Source organism: Petromyzon marinus, chromosome 34, assembly GCF_048934315.1.
Source record: "Petromyzon marinus isolate PM22_M1 ecotype Great Lakes invasive population chromosome 34, UKy_Petmar_22M1.pri1.0, whole genome shotgun sequence".
NCBI classification, from domain to species: domain Eukaryota; kingdom Metazoa; phylum Chordata; class Hyperoartia; order Petromyzontiformes; family Petromyzontidae; genus Petromyzon; species Petromyzon marinus.
In genome coordinates this window covers 11,615,491-11,636,313 of record NC_133700.1, presented here as the reverse complement: position 1 = coordinate 11,636,313, position 20,823 = coordinate 11,615,491, and the positions used below count along the sequence as shown (strand labels likewise).

Sequence of the window (20,823 nt, the reverse complement as noted above, 5' to 3'; positions counted from 1 at the left end):
GGGCAGATGAGACAAACCCTTGTGAACTAATCTTTCAGTTGAAGAACTGAAAACACAAATATTAAATCTTGACTTAAAATCTTTCGTGTCTGCAGGAATTCATATTCTTTTGGTATTTCGGTAAAGTCATATAGATAGGTTCAAAAGAAAATTTTAAAAAATTCCTGATGACGACCGCTTGTGTTGCGATCGAAACGTCGTAGTTTTTTGTTATTTTATTTCAACCTATCTACGTGACTTTACCGAAAGACCCAAAGAATACGAACACAAATATTGACAAAACGCACATGCAGGCACATATAAACACCTGGCTCAGCTCTGCCAAGTAACGTCTCTTAAACGATATAATCAGTCTTACCCTTCCGAAACGGAATTACGCCAGTAACGGCTATCCTGTTAGTGTGAACGAAATGGGACGAACAAAAATAAATACATGAAAGTCGACGAGCAGCAAGTCTTCCTGCGAGAGTTCACAGCACCGCTCAGCACGCACGATATTTATAGCCAGCGTCATTCGTGTCCTGGCCAGCACTGCAGAGCATCGCCATGCCGCATACTTTGGCCCAGGTCTGGAGCGGAGCAATGTTGGCCGAATGTTAGCTGATCGGCACAGGGTTGCGATACACAAGTATGAAGTCACTAGCCTTTGGCCCGTCCAAGGACGGGTGTATTGCAGTACATCTGAAACTTGCAAGCGAAAAGCAGACCGCGACGTGCTATACATTGCATCCATTCCTGTGAAATTTGTAACGGCGCGGTGACACAGACTTATTTAATTTAAAGGTTATAATCCCTTGTTCATCATGACGTCCTTTTTACTTCGATGTCTCAACAGTGTCACGGAGATCGCGTGACGTGAGGGTTCTGCCTTTGTAGTGAGGACTGTAAGTTGACGCTGAGGGGGGAGGAGGTGCCTTGGCCCCCCATGTGGAGTGACGTCAGCTGCTAATTATTATGAATGGGGGGGGGGGGGTGTCCATTTGGAGGAAGTCACCTTTAGATTATTGAGGCGGTTCGATGTGGAGTGACGTCACCTGCTCATGATTATTAATGAGGGGTGGGGGGGGAGTCCATTTGGAGGACGTCACCTGCTTATGATTATTAATGAGGGGGGCTGTTCGATGTGGAGTGACATCACATGCGCATGATATTAGTGAGGGGGGGGAATACTCCATATTTAGTGATGTCACCCGCTCATGATTATTAATGAGGGGTGGGGGGGTATCCATTTGGAGGACGCCCCCGTGCATGAATATGAATGAGGGGGGTTGGTCGATGTGGAGTAACGTAACGAGCGTTAAGGACAGATATTCCTGGGTCATTATAGTAGGTATAGCATGAACTACAATAGTAATTATAACTGTACAAATAAGCGCTCACAAAGCAAACCGATCAAGGAAGAAAAAAAACTTGCACAAAGAAGACCATTACAAAATTCCATTTCTTTAATTTTATTATTTACATCGTTACAAACACAAATGATCAAAAGGACAGGTAATCTCTTAGATGAACCACACTACACACCAGGTGAGCAACTGTACTTTACACAGATCATTTCACAAACTCAGAAAAACTGTACACCAATTGGACATGGAGATCACAGCCACGTGCCTTTAGCCCTCCAATCACCAGACAAGAAGTTTCGCAGCTCCTCTTCATCATCGTCCTCTTCGTCTACCTGGTCCCGGTCCGCCAGCGTGTCCTTGAGCTTCTCTTTGAGCGAGTGGCGCTTGTTAAGCAGCATCTCGACGCGACGGTAGCACTCGCTGTCGCACAAAGCGGCGGGCACAGGGGCAGGTGGAAACATCGGACTCGTCAGCAGTGCAGCTCACGAGCAAGCCACCACAACTACGGGGTCACGATGTTCACGGTGGAAGGTGTGAAATACACGATAGCCATTTGATAACTGCCTCTCCAAATGTCATTTTTTTAAGTTTTAAAGCTTAACTTTATTATTGTTACTAGTAAAACTATATTATTTGGGTCTTTCGGTAAAGCATCAGCAGCTCTCCCGCTATATTGTTTCACCTGATGACGATTGCTTGTGTTGCGATGAAAACGTCATGATATTGTAATTATTTTCATTATTTTGTATTAGTTTTTCTATCTACGTGGCTTTAGCGAAAGACCCAAAGAATATGAATTCGGTGCAGTTATGAAAGCTTTGTCACTATTAATAATAAACTCTTAAAATATATTTTATTTTACCAGGTAAGGCCCACTGGGCTCTCTAGCTCTTTTTCACAAACGACCTAGCTATCACAAATGATAACTCAACAAAGTGGCTTATCACAGGGAATTTTTTCCATAGCAGCCAAATACTCTACATGCAAAACTGGAGAGCCCTGAGAATAATCCACACGACTATGGGGAGAACATACAAACTCGAAATATACGGATGTCAGGGTCGTGATCAAACCCACAACCGTCCTGTATAATACCAGGCGAGGTAGTTGCCAATATTAAAAGGGGGTATTGTCTCCTTTTCCTAGTAAGTGCCACACCAGCCCAATTGCCAAGAGACACAGGCACCCTGGATGTTCGTGACACGCGCTTCCTTGCACTCACATCTGCTCGTCTATCTCCTTAATCTGCCGCTCCACTCGGACCTCCTCGTCATCCTCCGCCTGCAGCGCCTCCGACACCTGTGGGCGCACAGCAGTCACTAGAGGGTGATGTCGCTCACGTGAGAGCCGGGAAATCGTAACACAGCATTTCTATAGCGTCTAAATGCAATCTCATTTAAAGACACTTTATACAAATGGAAGAACAAAAAAAATACATTTGTATGGAAGGGCAAAAAGGGGGGCTCAGGGAAGGGAAACATGGGAGAGAGGAGAGAGCAACACCACGGCACAGCCTGGGAACAAGCAACCGCGGCCCAGAACTAACGACGAGCCCCAGGTACAGCCGAGGCAGCCAGGGCAGCACCAACAATTCCGATGGCATCCTTTTGGGGGGCCAGAGCCCTTCAGCAAAGAACCCCAGGGCATCCGACGAACAGCATCATCCACGTCACTAATTTGGGCACTACGGAAATCCTGGCTCCCAAGAATTAGGTGCCTGCATTTTTAGTGTAAACATTTATTTTGATGGAAAGGATATCCTTGTAAGAACATAGGAACAACAATACTCATGTCAACACTACAGTTGTATATAAAAGCACACGTACATCAACAACAAAAAACACCGTCATCATGAGTACTACCATTGTTAGCCGCATGAAGGACACACATATAAGCATAAGTGTGTACAAACAGGCACTTCGTAACACCGTGCTGTGCTGTCCTCACCATGGTCTGCTGTCTCATTTCTTTCTGGAATTCTTCCCACTCCTTCTCCATCTGCTCTTTGGGGAGATTTACCTTCCGTACCTGCAAGACGTGAACAAAGCATTTTCACCGGGGCAGCCACAAAGCAAGCGGACTAACGGCAGAGTGACGTGGCAAAGGGACCATGTAAAGTCACACAGCCTTATATCAAACTGTGACACACATTTATGTAAAAGCAAAACACAAACCTTGTGATAAGGAATGAGACGACATTGATTATTTTATCATAAACATGTTTTAAAGTGTTTAGGAAAGCATGAACACAAAGCGCGCAGCACGTCAGTGCATTTTCCCATTGCTTTATGGCTGTTGACATGCACATGGAGAGTCATGGCAGGGGCAAAGGCAACACTCCATACTCACGAACAAACTATACTGTTCTTTGCATGCACGGTCTTGGAATTTTGCTTACACATCAATTCTGGCTATGTTACATATTTCCCAAAAATGTACACGTAACTTAGTGTGATTCAACAACTAAGGTGGCCCTAAGACACAGCAAAATAAAGCAACCTCCAAAACAATTAAAATGTTCCGTGTCTAATGTCCGCACCTGTGCAGCATTCCAAAAGTGTACGTACACAGGGCCATATGTTAGCAATGAAACTGTGGAGGAATCCATTTTGTCATGGGGGTGCAGAATTTTGTTTCACCAGCACCTCCCCCCCTTCTCACAAGCCCCCCCCCCCCTGCTGTTAGTGGACTGAACTATGAAAACAGTGCAAGGCCCGCAACAGACTTAAGAAAACGAAGCAGGTATTTATAGGAGTTACATAAATCTTCTGAAAACAGCACTTTACCAACAGTACAATAGTATGTACAGGGAACGTAATTTATTATTCTGAAAAGAGAAACAAAAAAATTGAGGGCTGTGAACACCGCGCACAAAGCAAGAGGGTCATGGTGATACGACAAAATGGAATCTAAACATAGCTGTACAAAATATTAACATAAACGTAACATCCAACATTTGCTTGAGTTGGCTTAAATGTGTGTGTAAACTATGCATGCAAATTAGTCGTTTGTCCATCTACTGCTGGATGACCAGTTTCATCTACATGTTGAGCCCATTATCTCTTGCCCTTGGCAGCTACAATGTTCTGAGATTTCATCCTGATTTTGGTGTCCTCTCATGGATACCAGATGCAGTGGTCATTGAATTTCACTCGGGTTCATGAGAAAAACAATACCGTTCAATAGCCTACATTGGCTACAATTCACGGGAATACTTCCAGAATACAGCGGCCATAATATGCATAACCACCATTACATATTCTAGAATTACTCTGAAATGTATGTGTGCTTATTAAATGTTCCAGCTCTTACCTTCGCATCCATCACTGGGTCATCAAAAAACCCTTCTGGTAATGCTTCAACGGTATTTTCTTTCCTAAGCCGCATAAGCAATGGAGGGAATGTTAAATGATTAATTCACGCAAAATTTCCTCTGCACTAAAAATTACATTTAATTATTACAAAGCAGCCTGCCCTCGTTTTCGACAGCACTTATTTTGCAGTCGCAACATTCAACAGGAATACTTTGAATAACTAGAACACTTTTACTGTAATTGATCTCTATTGCTACATTAAGTCAGACTTAAAATTATGTAGTTCAAACTAATTGTATTAAGGTTCAGTGTTTTCTAGCCTCATCTCTTTCTTGCCTTTAAAACCCCAAGCGATTGACACTGATACATTTCCCCACTGCCTAAACTGGAATGGTCAACAAAATAATTCTCAACCACGCGGTTGTGAACTGATTAGAAACACTAAACATGAATGCATGTCCCAGCGGCACTAGACATTCTCCAGCCTTCTCTGGTATTTGTTACATGGGCAACAAGCCTCGAAAAATAATCCAAGAACGATTGCTGCAAGACTTGTCCACGTTAGAAGTTGGTTAAATTTTGCATTTCAGTGGAGGAATGCAGAATTTTACTATGCAAATCTGTTATCAGTTGTGGCCAAGTATAACTGAAGTTTAGCAGTAATGCCAAGAAAAACATAACACTTTTGCAATTAGCCCTTAAATTTACCACCTGGGTGAGAATTTTATAGAAACCAGTGACCAAAATAAATTCATATTTGGTCAAGCGAAACCACTTAAATCATCCATCAACTGCACTGTATACGAAGTTGATAAGTAAATCGCTCGCTGTTCGTTTTTAAAGTTGTTTCTTACCAGCGTTGTTAACCAGTGTTGTTGCTGTGTTGCAGAATTTCAACGGGAGGCATTTAGAACATGTGGCCAATATCATTCCATAACAAATGTATCACTATCACATCTTTAATGAGATGCATATCGTTGTTCAAGCACTCTGGGATAAATGCATCTTTTAAGAAATGTTACAGTGGTTGTTTTGTAGTTGTCATTTACACCATTTGAATACAAACGAACAGATGTTTGGTAGTCGACTGCCAAAAGCTTGGCCTAAAACCTTTAAACCAAACATTCCAACGTTATCGCTAAATTTAAAACAGAATGCATGTTTAGTTTTTTTTTTAAACGACAAGAGAGATGAACTTTAAGATAAACTAATAAGCTTTCAATCTAACCATGCTCAACACCCTTTAAAACGAATCACAAAGTGCCGTGTGGCAACTTACGGCTTCTCAGCCTTCACCTCCGTTTCTCCGGCCTTGGTGATTGTTCCAGAGTGGGACACAGGAGGTGGTGGTGCAGCAGCGCCAGAGTGAAACGAACCTGTAAAAGTCATTCAATGGGAGGAAAAACGTGTAGATTTTAACAACAAAAAACGCCATAAAATGACATCATTTAGTGCGAATCGCCCGATTCTTTTCAAGATAATAATCATTGTGGTCAGCACAATTATTTTTAAGCAAGCCTTTGTGCTATTTTTTGTTTTGCAATGGACACTAACTGGTAAACAAGTACTTGTGCATGTAAGCTTGAACTACTATGTTCATTAAAAACAATTTAATGAAGAATGCAAAGTAAACAGAATTTAAGCCGTAATACAAAGTCTGTATAATTTAACCTCGTAAACATGGTTGTTCAACGATTTCTAGTTTCCCCTGCTGTATTATGCTAAGAATGTCCATTAAAATGTGTCACTGCACATGGTCACTGCTGCCCCAAGTCTTATAAAATATAAAGGCAAAAAATATAATCAAGTCTTCGAATAAAAACAACACACATTGCACATGCCAACACCTTCTGTTTCAAAACAACTCCAGTATGCCAAACTAGGACGCTACTTAGCCTTACACGGTGCATAGTGATTACGGTTAAGGGCATGTCTCCTGTGGGAAAGGCTGTGTAAAATTACATTTAGATTGTTATACTGTTTTGAATTTACTCAGTTAAGGAGCTACTTGCAAGAGAAATAATGTTAGGCCATGGTGGCGAGTAGTTAACTACCTCGCCTGGTATGCAGGAGGGCATGGGTTCGAACCCAACCCTGTTGCCTGTAGTCACGAGGATTTTTCTCTGGGTCCTCCCGTTTTTCCGTTCCAAATTTAGAAACATGCGTTTAGAGTATTTGGCTGCTATTAAATCCCACCTGATAAGCCACTTCGCTGAGCTATCATTTGTAGCCAGGTCGCCTCTGAAAAAGTGCTGTATAGCTGAGTGGGCCTTACCTCATAAAATAGTTTAGTTTTAGTCATTTATATATAACGTGTAGTTTTAGTTTCGTACATGTTATTACAATAATTTAAACCTATGCTGTGAGTAGCAGAGGGCAGTGCTGCAAAATTTATTACTGTACAGCAATTGAATGCTCCCCCAGACTTCTACTCCTCCGTCTTCACCAACCCACATTGACGAGCATGTGCAAATATAAACTATAATCAAATAGCTACAACTGGAAGCATGGTATGGGAAGGGCCTTATCCAGCAGTATATTAACAATGGGCTGTACGTGTACTATTTAAATGTGATGGAACACAGTACTTACCACCTGGAAGGCTGCTGGCTGTAGAGTTTGTGTTGTTGCTCGTGGGTGTGCTACCTTCCTCCCCTTTGCATTCTTCGACTGCATCATCATCGTCGTCATCATCGTCGTCATCATCATCATCGTCATCATCATCATCGTCTTCTTCATCATACCCTCCTATGAGCAAAGACTTCTTTGACAGTGGTGGAGCTGCCGCTGACTTGTCAAAAGATTTTCCTGAAAGCCTGAAAGCAAAATTGGTTATATGAACACGTGATTGTGGATCAATGAGAAACCTTTTTTTTAATTAAAGTAGGAATTGCTTGAATTGCAATGAAATTTAACAAATACGCATTACAAATGTGATTTCATATCTGTAGGTCATTTCAAAAACAACAACACAAAATTCTACTTTTGGAACATACCCAGCAGCTTGTGAAGAAGAAGACGACTGACCAACATTATCATTGACTAAAAGAAATAAGAAAAGAACAATTCGAGTTGAACATACTGGAGGCCAGCACGACAAATCCAAGCCATTTGGTACAAACAAATATACACTGCATCACATGAATAATAATGTCAATATGTAATGTTCACAATATGAATTCGCTCTCGGAAGATGGAGAATAATTTGGAGAGCACGAGGTACCACAGACCAACAAGATGGATGCCATTCGATAAGCCGGCACCAACAATTGTCCAAACACTGTGGTCCTCTATCTATGATTTATCGGCTAATGAATGAACACTTATACGTGGGAGGCAATCAGAACACAATGGGAGATAAGCCACGCATGCGTGGAGGGAATACTGTATCCCATACAGACGGAACAGATGTTCAAGTATTTTGCTCTACTGCCTTGCGGCAAGCCAGGGGTTATGGCACCTCGACACTCGCGGGGAGGGAGTTTCGCAACATTCCTGTGACCCACCAACCCTCGCCTCCACAGTGCTGGATCACAGCAGGCGTGCGCCACCAACGCCCGGCTAAGAGTAGAGCATCCAAATTTGGGGCACACGTGTTGCACATCATTTGTAAATCCAAGTTTACTTCAGACAGCCTATACAGTGAAACCTTGGATTGCGAGTAACTTGGTCTGCGAGTGTTTTGCAAGACGCGCAAAATTTGTAAATAAATAATTTGATAAACGAGCGATGTCTTGCAATACGAGCAGCACGTACAGTATATGCTTTGTCTGCCGAGCGTCACGTGATCACAACTGAGCCAATGGTTCTTCTCTCTCTCTCTCTCGCTGCGGGATTGTGGGTAATCATCTCCCATGCTCGGTCTCAGTCGGCGTGCCTCACTCGTATAGTCAACATCCGTGCGAGCGTATACTGTTTACTATAGTACTATAGTGTTGTGACCACGTGTTTTCTGTTTACTATAGTACTATAGTGTTGTGACCACGTGTGTACTGTTTACTATAGTACTATAGTGTTGTGACCACGTGTATACTGTTTACTACAGTACTATAGTGGTGTGACCACGTGTTTACTGTTTACTACAGTACTATAGTGTTGTGACCACGTGTGTATTGTTTACTATAGTACTATAGTGTTGTGACCACGTGTATACTGTTTACTACAGTATAGTGTTGTGACCACGGGTGTGTGCGTAAAGCATTTTTTTAAATTTTGTGTCCAAGTGTAGTGACTGTTCTCTCGTCTCCTTCACACCAGCCACGATTAAATGTAATTAATAAATTTGACTACTTTATATTACATTTATATAATACAAATATAAAAAGGTATTTTGCACTAATAATTTTTATCTGAATACAGTATTTTTGGGGTTGTGGAACGAATCATCTGAGTTTCCATGATATCTTATGAGGAAAATCGCTTTGATATACGAGTGCTTGGTTTACGAGCACGTTTCCGGAACGAATTATGCTCACTGTATTGTAGTAGAAATCAATTTAGGTGAGGGCTGTGAATGAGTAATAAAACATTTGCTGTAAAGCATTCCTTACCGTTAGGCTGCTTCCTTTTCTGTGGGAGCTGGGCGACTGTAGGTGTTGTTGAATTCTGTTTTGCATCGGCAATGTTCTAAACGAGTGCCAGAAATGTCACCACTCAAATAGAACACTTGTGATAACACAAACCGATATTTTACGTGTGCCAAGATCACCCGGTACATCAAATTATATCTGCATTATAACAGTATTGTAAGCGCAAACAAGTAATTTCATATACTGGTCAACAACACCTTACTTTTCAAAGAAGGCTATTAGTGAAAAGAACAAAAACCTCTACACTTTACATCACCTTATTCAACAAACAGTCCGACGCATGTACGTGGATGTTTAATCTGGCACGGATCTGTGAAAACAGTTATGGTTTCACCTTTGCACAATGAGTTTAACATGTTTAATTGTAATTATTATGCTTTATTTAATTGATTGATCACTCAGTTTTGTATATACATTGTTATTTTTTTGTCGTGGTTTTCATACAAAGCCCTCTTGGGTTTCCATCCACACCTGCACGCCTTTTTTGTTGTAATCTGCACCGTCTTTGGCTTGTGTTTTTTTTCACGCAAATAAACAATACAAACGGTCGAACGTTGGCACCTCCAAGTGGAACGAAGCTAACCATAAACCAAAGGGGATGATCAATGACTTCTCACCTCCTTGTGCAGCTTCCCCAAAACGTGCGTCTGCCAGAGCAGCTCGCTCTTGATAGGGATGTTGCAGACGACGCAGTAGAGGTGGCCCAGGCTGTTGTACGTAAAAACGTGCACGTCAAGGAGACACACTTCCATCGACTCAGAACAACATCGCAGCAAAGCCTTGCGCGCTGTGTGCACACGCAGAGATACTACACTTTGTTCATGCATATCACTTCCTGTTGTGAAACATTTCAGTAATGCATTAGTCTTAATAACGCTAAGCTACCTTCGTAAGAGTGATGCATTATTGTTTCATGTTTGCAAACTCAATGCACGCCAAAAATATACTGTACATAAGCATAACTCTATCCTGTCTCCACATACAAATGTGTTTCAGTCCAACAGGCTATTTATTGCCTTTCCATAGCAATGTTATTAAGCAAATAGTCTGGTGGACTCGGTAAAAGAAGACTTGTGGACTGTACCGCCATGCATCTACGTTATGTCCTGTCCGCCTGTGTGTCATGTAAAGTTTGTAAATCGTGTAGGTTAACATACGATGGTCATGTGTGCGTGTTTAGAATGCGAGTTAAGCGATGCGTCCTGCTGCCCTAGCGATCCACGTGTTATAACTATTACGAGGTTCCCGACAGTATTATATTCTGTATTATTATAATATTTGTACTTTCACCAATGAACCTGACTCGCAATCGACGTTTCGTCGTGACTCGGTGTTCACTTTGACCGATCACTGCTCCCAACAGCCCCTTACCACCAGCGCGGTGAAGTATGGACAAGACAGTCAACGACGTCAGGCGGCGTAGTCACCACGTCCTGTCTACAACGTCGCCGTGAAGACGACAGGCGGCGTAGTCACCACGTCCTGCCTACAACGTCGCCGTGAAGACGACAACAGGCGGCGTAGTCACCACGTCCTGTCTACAACGTCGTCGTGAAGACAGGCGGCGTAGTCACCACGTCCTGTCTACAACGTCGCCGTGAAGACAGGCGGCGTAGTCACCACGTCCTGCCTACAACGTCGCCGTGAAGACAGGCGGCGTAGTCACCACGTCCTGTCTACAACGTCGTCGTGAAGACAGGCGGCGTAGTCACCACGTCCTGCCTACAACGTCGCCGTGAAGACGACAGGCGACGTAGTCACCACGTCCTGTCTACAACGTCGCCGTGAAGACGACAACAGGCGGTGTAGTCACCACGTCCTGTCTACAACGTCGCCGTGAAGACGACAACAGGCGGTGTAGTCACCACGTCCTGTCTACAACGTCGCCGTGAAGACAGGCGGCGTAGTCACCACGTCCTGTCTACAACGTCGCCGTGAAGACGACAACAACAGGCGGCGTAGTCACCACGTCCTGCCTACAACGTCGTCGTGAAGACGACAACAGGCGGCGTAGTCACCACGTCCTGCCTACAACGTCGCCGTGAAGACAGGCGGCGTAGTCACCACGTCCTGTCTACAACGTCGTCGTGAAGACAGGCGGCGTAGTCACCACGTCCTGCCTACAACGTCGCCGTGAAGACGACAGGCGACGTAGTCACCACGTCCTGTCTACAACGTCGCCGTGAAGACGACAACAGGCGGTGTAGTCACCACGTCCTGTCTACAACGTCGCCGTGAAGACAACAGGCGGTGTAGTCACCACGTCCTGTCTACAACGTCGCCGTGAAGACAGGCGGCGTAGTCACCACGTCCTGTCTACAACGTCGCCGTGAAGACGACAACAACAGGCGGCGTAGTCACCACGTCCTGCCTACAACGTCGCCGTGAAGACAACAGGCGGCGTAGTCACCACGTTCTGCCTACAACGTCGCCGTGAAGACAGGCGGCGTAGTCGCCACGTCCTGTCTACAACGTCGCCGTCTCGGTCGCGAGCACGGCCGGCGGAGGATATCTGGCGAGCGGGGAGTCGATGCGCTTGGTGACGGCGGCCGGTGAGCGCAGCTTCTCCCGCTGCTTCTCCCGCATGAGCCGCCTCAGGTCCTCCTGCTTCACCGCCTGCTTCGTCCCCGTCGCCTGCTTCGTCCCCGTCGCCTGCTTCGTCCCCGTCGCCTGCTTCGTCCCCGTCGCCTGCTTCGTCCCCGTCGCCTGCTTCGTCGCCGTCTTCGCCGGAGGCGCCATCGTCGCTCGCGTCGCCCCCTCGCGCTTCGCTGCCGCCTCGGCGCTCGCGCGGTGAAGACGACGACGACGCCGCCATCTTGCTCAGGGACGGGCGATGACGTCACGCGTATTTAGACGGGGTTCTGCCCTCACCAAATTAAAGAACGTCGCTTTTAAAATACTAAAACTCCAAATACACAGCAGCAGCAGCAGGCGTCATGATCAGTGTCGAACCCACGACCTCCTGTACACCAGGCGAGGGAGTTAACATCTCTCAGCCACTGTGATGACGATGATGATGTAGAAAATCGCAGCTGGCCAACAAAGTTGGAAGAACGCGGCCGTCCGGCGTCGTAAGCCGCTCGTGAGGAGGAACTTTATTCATCGGAAATTAGAACAATAACATTCGCACGTACAGTATATATATCTTTGTGATCTTTGCCAGGTGGTAGGAGGGTTAAGGACAAAACAAAAATCGGATAAAACTACCACGTGCCGTCATTGAAAGACTTAATCGGGAAACAGATTTCGTGGTGTAAGATGCAGCCTCCAATTGTTAGGATCCACTCCGCCTGTGTACTGTTAAGAGGGGCAGCTGCAAGTGACGTCGCCCCTGCTTATGTTGTTACCTTTTAGCGGCACAGGGTGAGTGGTGAACGTGTTGTGGCTTTTGTAACGTGCGCCTCTCACCACTGCCAACGCAAGTTGAAGGAATGCGGTATAAACCACATGTGCCAGACCATAATACAGGTGGTTTTTTTTCTGGGTTAGATCGCGTAAATATGTGTCGTTAAACCCAACACCACACGGCCAATTAGTAAGGTTCGTCACGTAAACAGAACAAGCGAATTCGTCACTAGTAGAGCACACCCGTTGTGACAAACCTGACGACTAATTGGCTGTGTCGGGTGGTGGCTGCTGGTTTAGCGACACGTATATTTAAGCGATGTAACCCAAAAAAAAACTTGAATTATGGGTGACATAAATACACCGTTTAAACATAAATAAATTAATGCAAACCGACACACCTGATGACGACCGTTTGTGTTATGGTCGAAACGTGAGCATTTTTATTGTTTTATATATATTTTATTATTTTGTTGTTTCCCTTCAACGTGACTTTACAGAAACAGCTAAGAATATGAATTAATGCAGTCACGAAAGCTTTAAATCAAAATTTATGGGTGACATTGTTCGCGAAAGCCAAGGCGGTAAAATTGCGTTCGGCGGCAGGGCGTGCGTCCCTGACAAAGATGGCTGCCGCGTATCCCTGTCCGACGACGACGATAACTTGGGGGGGGGAGACGCCCCGCGCCGCGGATTGGCTGAGCCGAAGTTCAGGGGTCTCGCCACGCTGACCAATCGCAATCTCCGTCGAGCCTCGAGGAGGAATCCGATGAGCTGCGAAGCTCTTTCCCCCCCCCCCCGATGCGACATATGGGAGCCATGCCCATGTTGCCGCCGATTCAACAAGTTTGCGATGCCGTATTAGTCAGTGGTGCACAGTTGAACCTCGTGGCGGGACCCCGGCTGTCGCATCGACTGCGGCGTCGCGACGTCATTCCGTGTCTTGTTGTTGCAGGCGAACACTTTGTCAACCCGTCCTCTTGACGAGCTCTACACGATGCGCTAATCAAAGTTTTGTTTATTCTGCGCATTCGTCCTCGCTGCTGCGCTTGGGGGAAGTCCATAAATGACGTCACGCGATTTTTGGACGATTTTTGACCCCCCACCCTCGTCAACCGGGGTCACAAAAAGTCAGACCGTCCCCCTCTTAAATATGACGTCACAAGCTATGCCCCCCCCCCCAAAATATATATATAAAACGTGCTTCAAATCGCTTTAAACTATTGTCATTGTAGCGCGTATTTAATGTGGCGCTGCACTGATGTTGTAGGAGAAAACATTTATTAAAAAGTCTATTTAATTAAGTAGAACGTGTTGTCTATATTTATTTATAAAGTTGCGCAGTTTGATGTGAGGTCACATTTCTCAAACTCCCCCCCCCCCCCTCGTCACACATCGTCACAAATGTCTGACCCCCCCCAGGTGCGTGAAGTCATTTATGGGCGGCCCCTTGTACACGACACGACCACAGAATGATCCTCGCCAGGCGGGCCCACGGCGTTTTTGTGCGCGGTGGCACGGAGTCGCCATAAACAAATTCATTAATTACCATTTATTCGGGACCTCGGGCTCCCGTCATGAGGTTCAAATAAACAAGCAAGTCAACGTATTTGGTTAATTACGTGCTCTGAAGAAGAACCATTGCCCGAAATGTCGCCTATTGTGCACATTTTCTTAAGGCCACGTAGCTGATGTTTATAATCAATGGAAGCAGATGAACAATGTGCCAGCAGAGGAAACATTTCAGTCGGTGCTGCTGTGCCACGGCTCAGAAACGTTGGGACACTGCCAAAGACAATGGACACGTCGCCAGAAGGGATGATGGCCAATAGTTGAGACTTTTCTAGATTTTAAGCTTTCGTGACTGCAAGGATCCATACTCTTTGGTTCTATTCGGTAAAGTTACTTAGCCAACCGTGCTAATTGGACGTGCGGGGGGGGAACAAAAAAAAACAAACTAAACACAAAGCAGTTCTAAAGAAATGAGTTTTCAATCTAAATTTAAAAGTGCGTGGCTTCCTAATATCGGAAGAGCGTTCCAGATGGCCGCAGAAGCGCATCTGAAAGTGCGCGATGCACTGACACCTTTTGTTCGATGGCCAACAGCCAAAGGAGGGTACGCGACCGAGAGTACCCCGGCCTCGGAAATGGAGCGATTCGGATTGTTGCATTGCAAAAGCGTGAGAAATGTTGAAAGCTCGTGGAGACTTTCGGCAGTGGATCATGGCTTTGGATGTTAAAGATCACGTTTGGTTTCTACAACATCATAAATATTTGGCTATGCAGCAGATGTAAGTTGCCGAAATAAAACAGCAATTCCACCAACAAATTATATTGTGAATTCAACTGTAGGGCATTATGGGAAGAAAAAAACAAACATTAAATGAATATACAGTACTTGGAGTGGGAATATTTTTTGCTATGGATTTTTGTGATCAAGATTTTGAAACTAAATGCAGCTAGGGTTGCCACCTCTAAGGTAGAAAGAACTGAGATACAACAATACAGGAGAACTACAGCACATGTAACGGACAAAGAACGAGACTTTTATGTCCCAGACAGACGTTTCCCAGGCTAGCTACCTCAAAAGGACAATCGCGGGAAAGACAGATAGGAGTCTAAATTATAAAACAAGCAAGAGCAGGATGTCGTGCCTTTGGAAAATGTAATTTTACAATGAAAATCATTATGCCTGCCATGATAGTGTACAGTATATGAATGGGACTGACAAAGAAGATGGAATAGAACTGAAAAGTAATGCAAAAACGCATGGACAGATGCATGTTGGGAATTGCACTTTAGGTTAGAAAGTGGAAAACATGTTGACTATTGTATAAGTGGACTTGGGAAGATGAGATTGCTAGAAGGGGTGAATAGCAGATAGACGAGACTGGTCTCGCATTGGCACGCAAAGGAGAGAACATGTCTGACTCAAGCGATCCAGCGATGATATCGGTTCAGGAGCAGGAGTTGGACTGTGTCATTGCAAGACAATGAAGGGGAGGTTCTTCATCGGCCAGTAGACAGAACATGGATATTGATAATGATTATGACTAATCTGTGTCAGCGTTACAATTTATGCTGAGAAAAGAGACAAAACGGAGAATTTATTTTGTTATCTTTTTTAATCATTATTATTGTTTCATTCCATTTCACATTTACAGGACTATTACGGAATCCAGGATTAACGAGGGTTAGGCGAAGATTATAGATGATACTGGTGCTTTTAGGGATAAAACACTTGCATCACATCAATTCATAACAAGGAGACATGCTTATGAGGAACATTTAAGTAATGGTAAAAATGGCATAGAATAAGCAGCTAAAATAATTAAGCAGGCCTGCATAAATATATAGGAGCAACCACCATAGTCAGTTTTGTTTCAATTATTTCAAGGAAAAGTTTGTTTTTAACCTGCAAAAGTACGTGATAAATTCCACATTGTGGGTTAAATTTAGCAAAAAAAGGACATTTTAGAGCTAATGCCTCTGAAGTCATTAAAAAAACATCGACATTAATTCAGAAAGTATTGAGAGAATCATGTACGGTACCTAGGGGTTCGTGTTTCGGTAACGTAATGCATGATCCCATGACATTTCTTTGTTGCACAATAAGATTCTATAAGATTGTATAACGCGTACAAATAATATGAAGGTACATTTGAATAAACGTGAACAATTTACTTTAGTTTCACGAATGGAATGATCGCCCTCCAGTAATTTTTGGAATGATGAAAAATGTGATTGATTTACATTATGGTGAATGGTATAGCACCACACATAGCGATAAACAAATTAATTATTGCACATACATTATGCAAAGAACGTGTTTGGTTCTTTCGGTAAAGTCACGTAGGTAAAAAATAAAGTTAATCAAATCACGACGTTTCGGAAGCAACACAAGCCTTCGTCATCAGGTGGGATAGTCACGGCAAGAAGTAATAGTCACGGCAAGAAGTAATTTTTGCTGTGACTATCCCACCTGATGACTGAGGCTTGTGTTGCTTCCGAAACGTCGTGATTTGAATTAACTTTATTTTATGTTTTACCTACGTGACTTTACCGAAAGAACCAAAGAGTATGGATCATTGCAGTCACGAAAACTTCAAATCTAGAAAGTACGTGTTGTGAGCTTAAGAATCGATATAAATCGAACGATGCATTGTTCCACCCCATTTCAATATTGTATACAATCTTATAGATAAGCAAACTAACATGAAGTACATTTTTTGTAAGTGGTGAAAACATTCTAACAAGCAATTACAGTGAGATCTGTATTAGAAGCCCTGGGTTATCGTATTTCGTGTTGGTGGCATAATAAGGCGCTTGTTTATAATGACAGATTCATCACCCTTTTATTCCATAATTATCTCAATTCACACGTAATGGTGTTTAAATTGCATTTATAAAATATGATGGAAACATTTTATATATGCCGATGTCCTTTGTCATTACTCTGTCATTAAATAAAATCCTGGGAAATGAAGTTGTCCACAATGAGCAGGGACACACGATCTTGTCTTGGTTCACGGGAAGGTTGCCAGGCCATCCACATTTTATATTTTTCATCAATCGGGAACTTCCCTGGCCCTCAGATTTATCCAAATTTGAGCACATTGGCAATAACAGGTCCCTGCAGGGTGGGCTGGTAGGACAAGTCTCTGCGCTGTCTATTGCTGATTTTACACCCAACAGCACGAGATTTCATCGTTAATGAAAGGGGACGGACGGACGGACACATTCATTTATTGCAGGCTGGTACACTCAGTTTACAACTTCGTTCCTACCAGTATAATCCAAGACTTATCGATCACTGCCCCACATGCCTACATTTGGGCTTCAGAGCAGAGTATTCTTATGAAATGAACTTTGTATTTGAAGGCTAAGTCTTTAACGACTGACCGCTCTGTTAAGCAACCCATTTGGGATCTTGTATACGGATCTCACTGTATTAGCAAGAGCAGCGGAACTGCCCCTACAACATAATACAAAAACTCATACGGGACCTTTACATGATTCCTTAAAAATAATAACTAGCAAATGTGTGCAAATTAGGTTGTTATACATTTTAAAGGATCCATATAGGAGGTATTTGAGTTTCCTACAGGAATCTATGGCGTATATATTTGCAAAAGTAGGTCCCGTAGGAGTCTTTGTTTTAAGTGAGGGTCGCAATCCCGTGTCCTTGTTACATCACAGAGCGTGGTTTAATTTTCTAAACGTGGGTCCATTGTGGTGAATTTAGGATGAGAATCTGGGGATAACAGTTGCTGAATGTCGGCAAAACCTTGTAGGACAAAAGAAAGACTCTGTGATGCAATAATATATTGCAGTAATTTTTTTTGCTGCATTCACTGCGTCGTGTGTGTTCATTTTTTTTTATTCCGAGTAATGTGCAAATAACCGTATCACCTGATTTTTTTGCCGTGTATTCTTGGCTCGACTAGTGGCGCTGCTTTAGTACACAATCAAGTAAGCGCAGAGTAAATAGTATGTCGTTTCGAAGCAAAGAACACGACAGACAATGATGCAAACAAGAAGCACCTAAGCAACTAATACCATAACGAACCTTACTCCGATTGACCTCGGAAACGCCGAGGCCATGTTAATATTGCACTTATAGTGGTTATGTTGCAGGTGGAGCCCACGTTCATTTCTTCGGGACATTTAATGCATTGCAAAAAATGTAAGACAACATACTGTAGGAATGTATATTTCATGTAAGCCTTTCTGGAGCAAGTTATTTACATTTTTTTAATCAGGAGACATGATTGTTAACTGTGATTTGTTGCTCAAATTAGCATTTAGGCGAATCGTCTACTGTTTACAGCCCTGAGCCAGTGGTGGAAATTCCACACTCCTATGGCAGGGGCGAGTATATACAGGACAGCCACTGTTGACTTCCCCACAAAGTACCAATCAGTAATAAAAAGGGCACCATCAAAGTACATATTTATATTTCATCATTCTAAGTGTGAGGTTGTACATCCTTTTAAAATATAAATGATAGGATTTACGTTTTGAATGTCGTGGGATTATTTACCAAATTGTCACAATGTTGGGTGACACTTTTTCACTCAACATGTGGAGTTTGTTTCATGTTCAACTGAATAATATTTTTATTTATTTTCCTTCAAGGATCCTGGATTCAGTCAGCAGTTCTAGCTGAGCAGAAATGTTTTCACCTTTACACATGAACATTTACTTCTTAAGAACTGCTGAAGTAACAATTACGAACCATTTTGTGAAGCCTCGTGCATTACTTTCGACAAGAGGGTGACATTCTATTGTATATGAATACGAAATGGTGACATTTGTATTCATTTACTTTCAAAAGTGCAAATCACACTGTAAGCTATATTAATTTACAGCACAACCAAATGGCATTTTCACACACCACTGTACTGCCAAATATTAATCGGTGCTTTGGCTGGATTTGCCTTGGGATTCTTGGCTTCACAGAAAATTAGTGTAGGATTTAATCAATTGTATAATCAGAATCCGCGAGGTCTGATTAGACAAAAGGATGCCATACAACTAATAAAGTAAATCATCGGGAATTCATGAGCTCCTCCTACAAACGAACCCCTGCAAGCACACGCCACAACGACACGATATTCAAAACCGATGACACGTAGAACCTCAGCCGACAATGAACAGACACAAACACGCGCACACACACTCACACGCACTCACACACACTCACACGCACTCACACACACTCACACACACTCACGTGCAAGCATTTCATCGGGACGCGAGCGCAACTGATGGCACGGCCAAATCTCATTACAATGAATCAAGGGAAGCGGGATTGAAAATGTCTTGTTTTAAGTTATAAAAAAACTGCAATGCTCCCCCTTGCAAATTATCCCACGTGAGATTCCACGTGTGATGCTATGTGAACCAAAAACTGAATTCGTGAAACTACAACCACACATTTGCACAAATGCCAGGAGAAATCACGAGATGTGAACGATCCCAACAAATTGCATGTGGATCAACAATTATAAATGCCGGCTAAAAATTCACTTTTTGCCGTGAAAATTATCTCGGATCGTCTTTCTGCATTTTGTTTCTCCACAGGCTCCATTGGGGAAAGGCCACGTGCTTTCTTTCCCCCTTAAATAAATTGCAACATCCTCAGTCGGGTAGAACCACGAACAAAAGAAAATTACGGTAGTATGAATTCCTACACTGCGTCCTGTAATGGGAGTTTTTCACCGTGACCCAATGAGACCCGCCTTGTGTGAGCGTTGCTCCTGGTGCGGGCCATTGCGCACAAGTTTGTAATGAGATTGCGTGGGGCCTTGTCGCGCTCGGCAGTGCACACGTCCGCGAGTAAAACGAATTCAGAGACAACAATTCCGGCCGTTTAAACAAAAAAAGTACACTGACGTCAAATGCACTCCGTCGCTTTTAGAAACCCCTATGCACAGCACACACGGTTGACCAAGCATGCATCGACAATTATGGGCAACATTAGCGTCTAATTAGCATTGCACAGACAAGGGAAAGAAAAAATACACATTAATCAGGCATAACATGTCTGGTCGCCTTAAAGTAATCTACCTGAACTTCGTCGGCGGGCATTACTTTAGAAAACGAGCGGCTTTGCCATGCAGCACGGTTTACACAACCACTGAGCGAAACGTAAAATAAGTGGGGGGAAAAAAGCGACGTGACATCATGCAAATAAAATGCCCAGTATCCAAAAATGTGTCAACGGTAAAACATGCCCAAAGGAGCCACAAGTCAAAGGATAGGGTTCGCTTCACGCAACTGTCAACGGCTCTGCTGTCTATTTCACGAAGACGTTTAAGCCAGTGGCTGGTAAAATGTTTGCACCCCTGTGACATGCTCAGAGAAATACACTTTTGGGTGTAGGCTAAGAGCATGAGCCCAATCTTATCGGTGACACGACCTCTCCCTATAGAACCGATAAACACTGCACTTTGATTCGCAAACGGTGTGGGCAGATGGAGGGATGATAGATGTTTTTTTTCCCTTTCCATCCCTCCCCCGCACACGACCTGAAACATTAACTTCTTCACAAGTCACGTGCTGCGGTCGTCATTTTTGGGCATCAATTAAAACCAGGCAATGGGACGGACTGCCAAAGAGATCTGTGTTAGAGTTTGTCAAATTTTCCATGATTTACCTTTGTACAGGCGGTGACAGCATTGGCCTGTGCTTCAAGTCATAATTGAAAGTCATCGCACCTGATTG

The 20,823-nt window shown here is 43.6% G+C and overlaps 1 protein-coding gene across 4 annotated transcripts; it reads right to left on the bottom strand.

Annotated features, from left to right (window-relative positions):
- Window positions 1-1,435: 1,435 nt before the first annotated feature.
- On the bottom strand, window positions 1,436-12,074 carry ZNF830 (zinc finger protein 830). Of its 4 annotated transcripts, none has more exons than XM_032965727.2 (11): window positions 11,967-12,067; window positions 11,762-11,927; window positions 9,867-9,966; window positions 9,211-9,286; window positions 7,657-7,702; window positions 7,253-7,476; window positions 5,940-6,036; window positions 4,659-4,722; window positions 3,294-3,374; window positions 2,569-2,645; window positions 1,436-1,766 (listed from the first exon to the last, which is right to left on the bottom strand). In XM_032965727.2, exons 1-11 carry the CDS (start codon window positions 11,986-11,988, stop codon window positions 1,598-1,600), a joined length of 1,122 nt encoding a protein of 373 aa, XP_032821618.1. In that variant the 5' UTR covers window positions 11,989-12,067; the 3' UTR covers window positions 1,436-1,597. The 4 variants fall into 4 exon arrangements, with proteins under 4 accessions (XP_032821618.1, XP_032821620.1, XP_032821621.1 ...); XM_032965729.2 differs by having other exon boundaries at window positions 11,762-11,909; XM_032965730.2 differs by having other exon boundaries at window positions 11,762-11,901; window positions 11,968-12,066.
- Window positions 12,075-20,823: the final 8,749 nt, after the last annotated feature.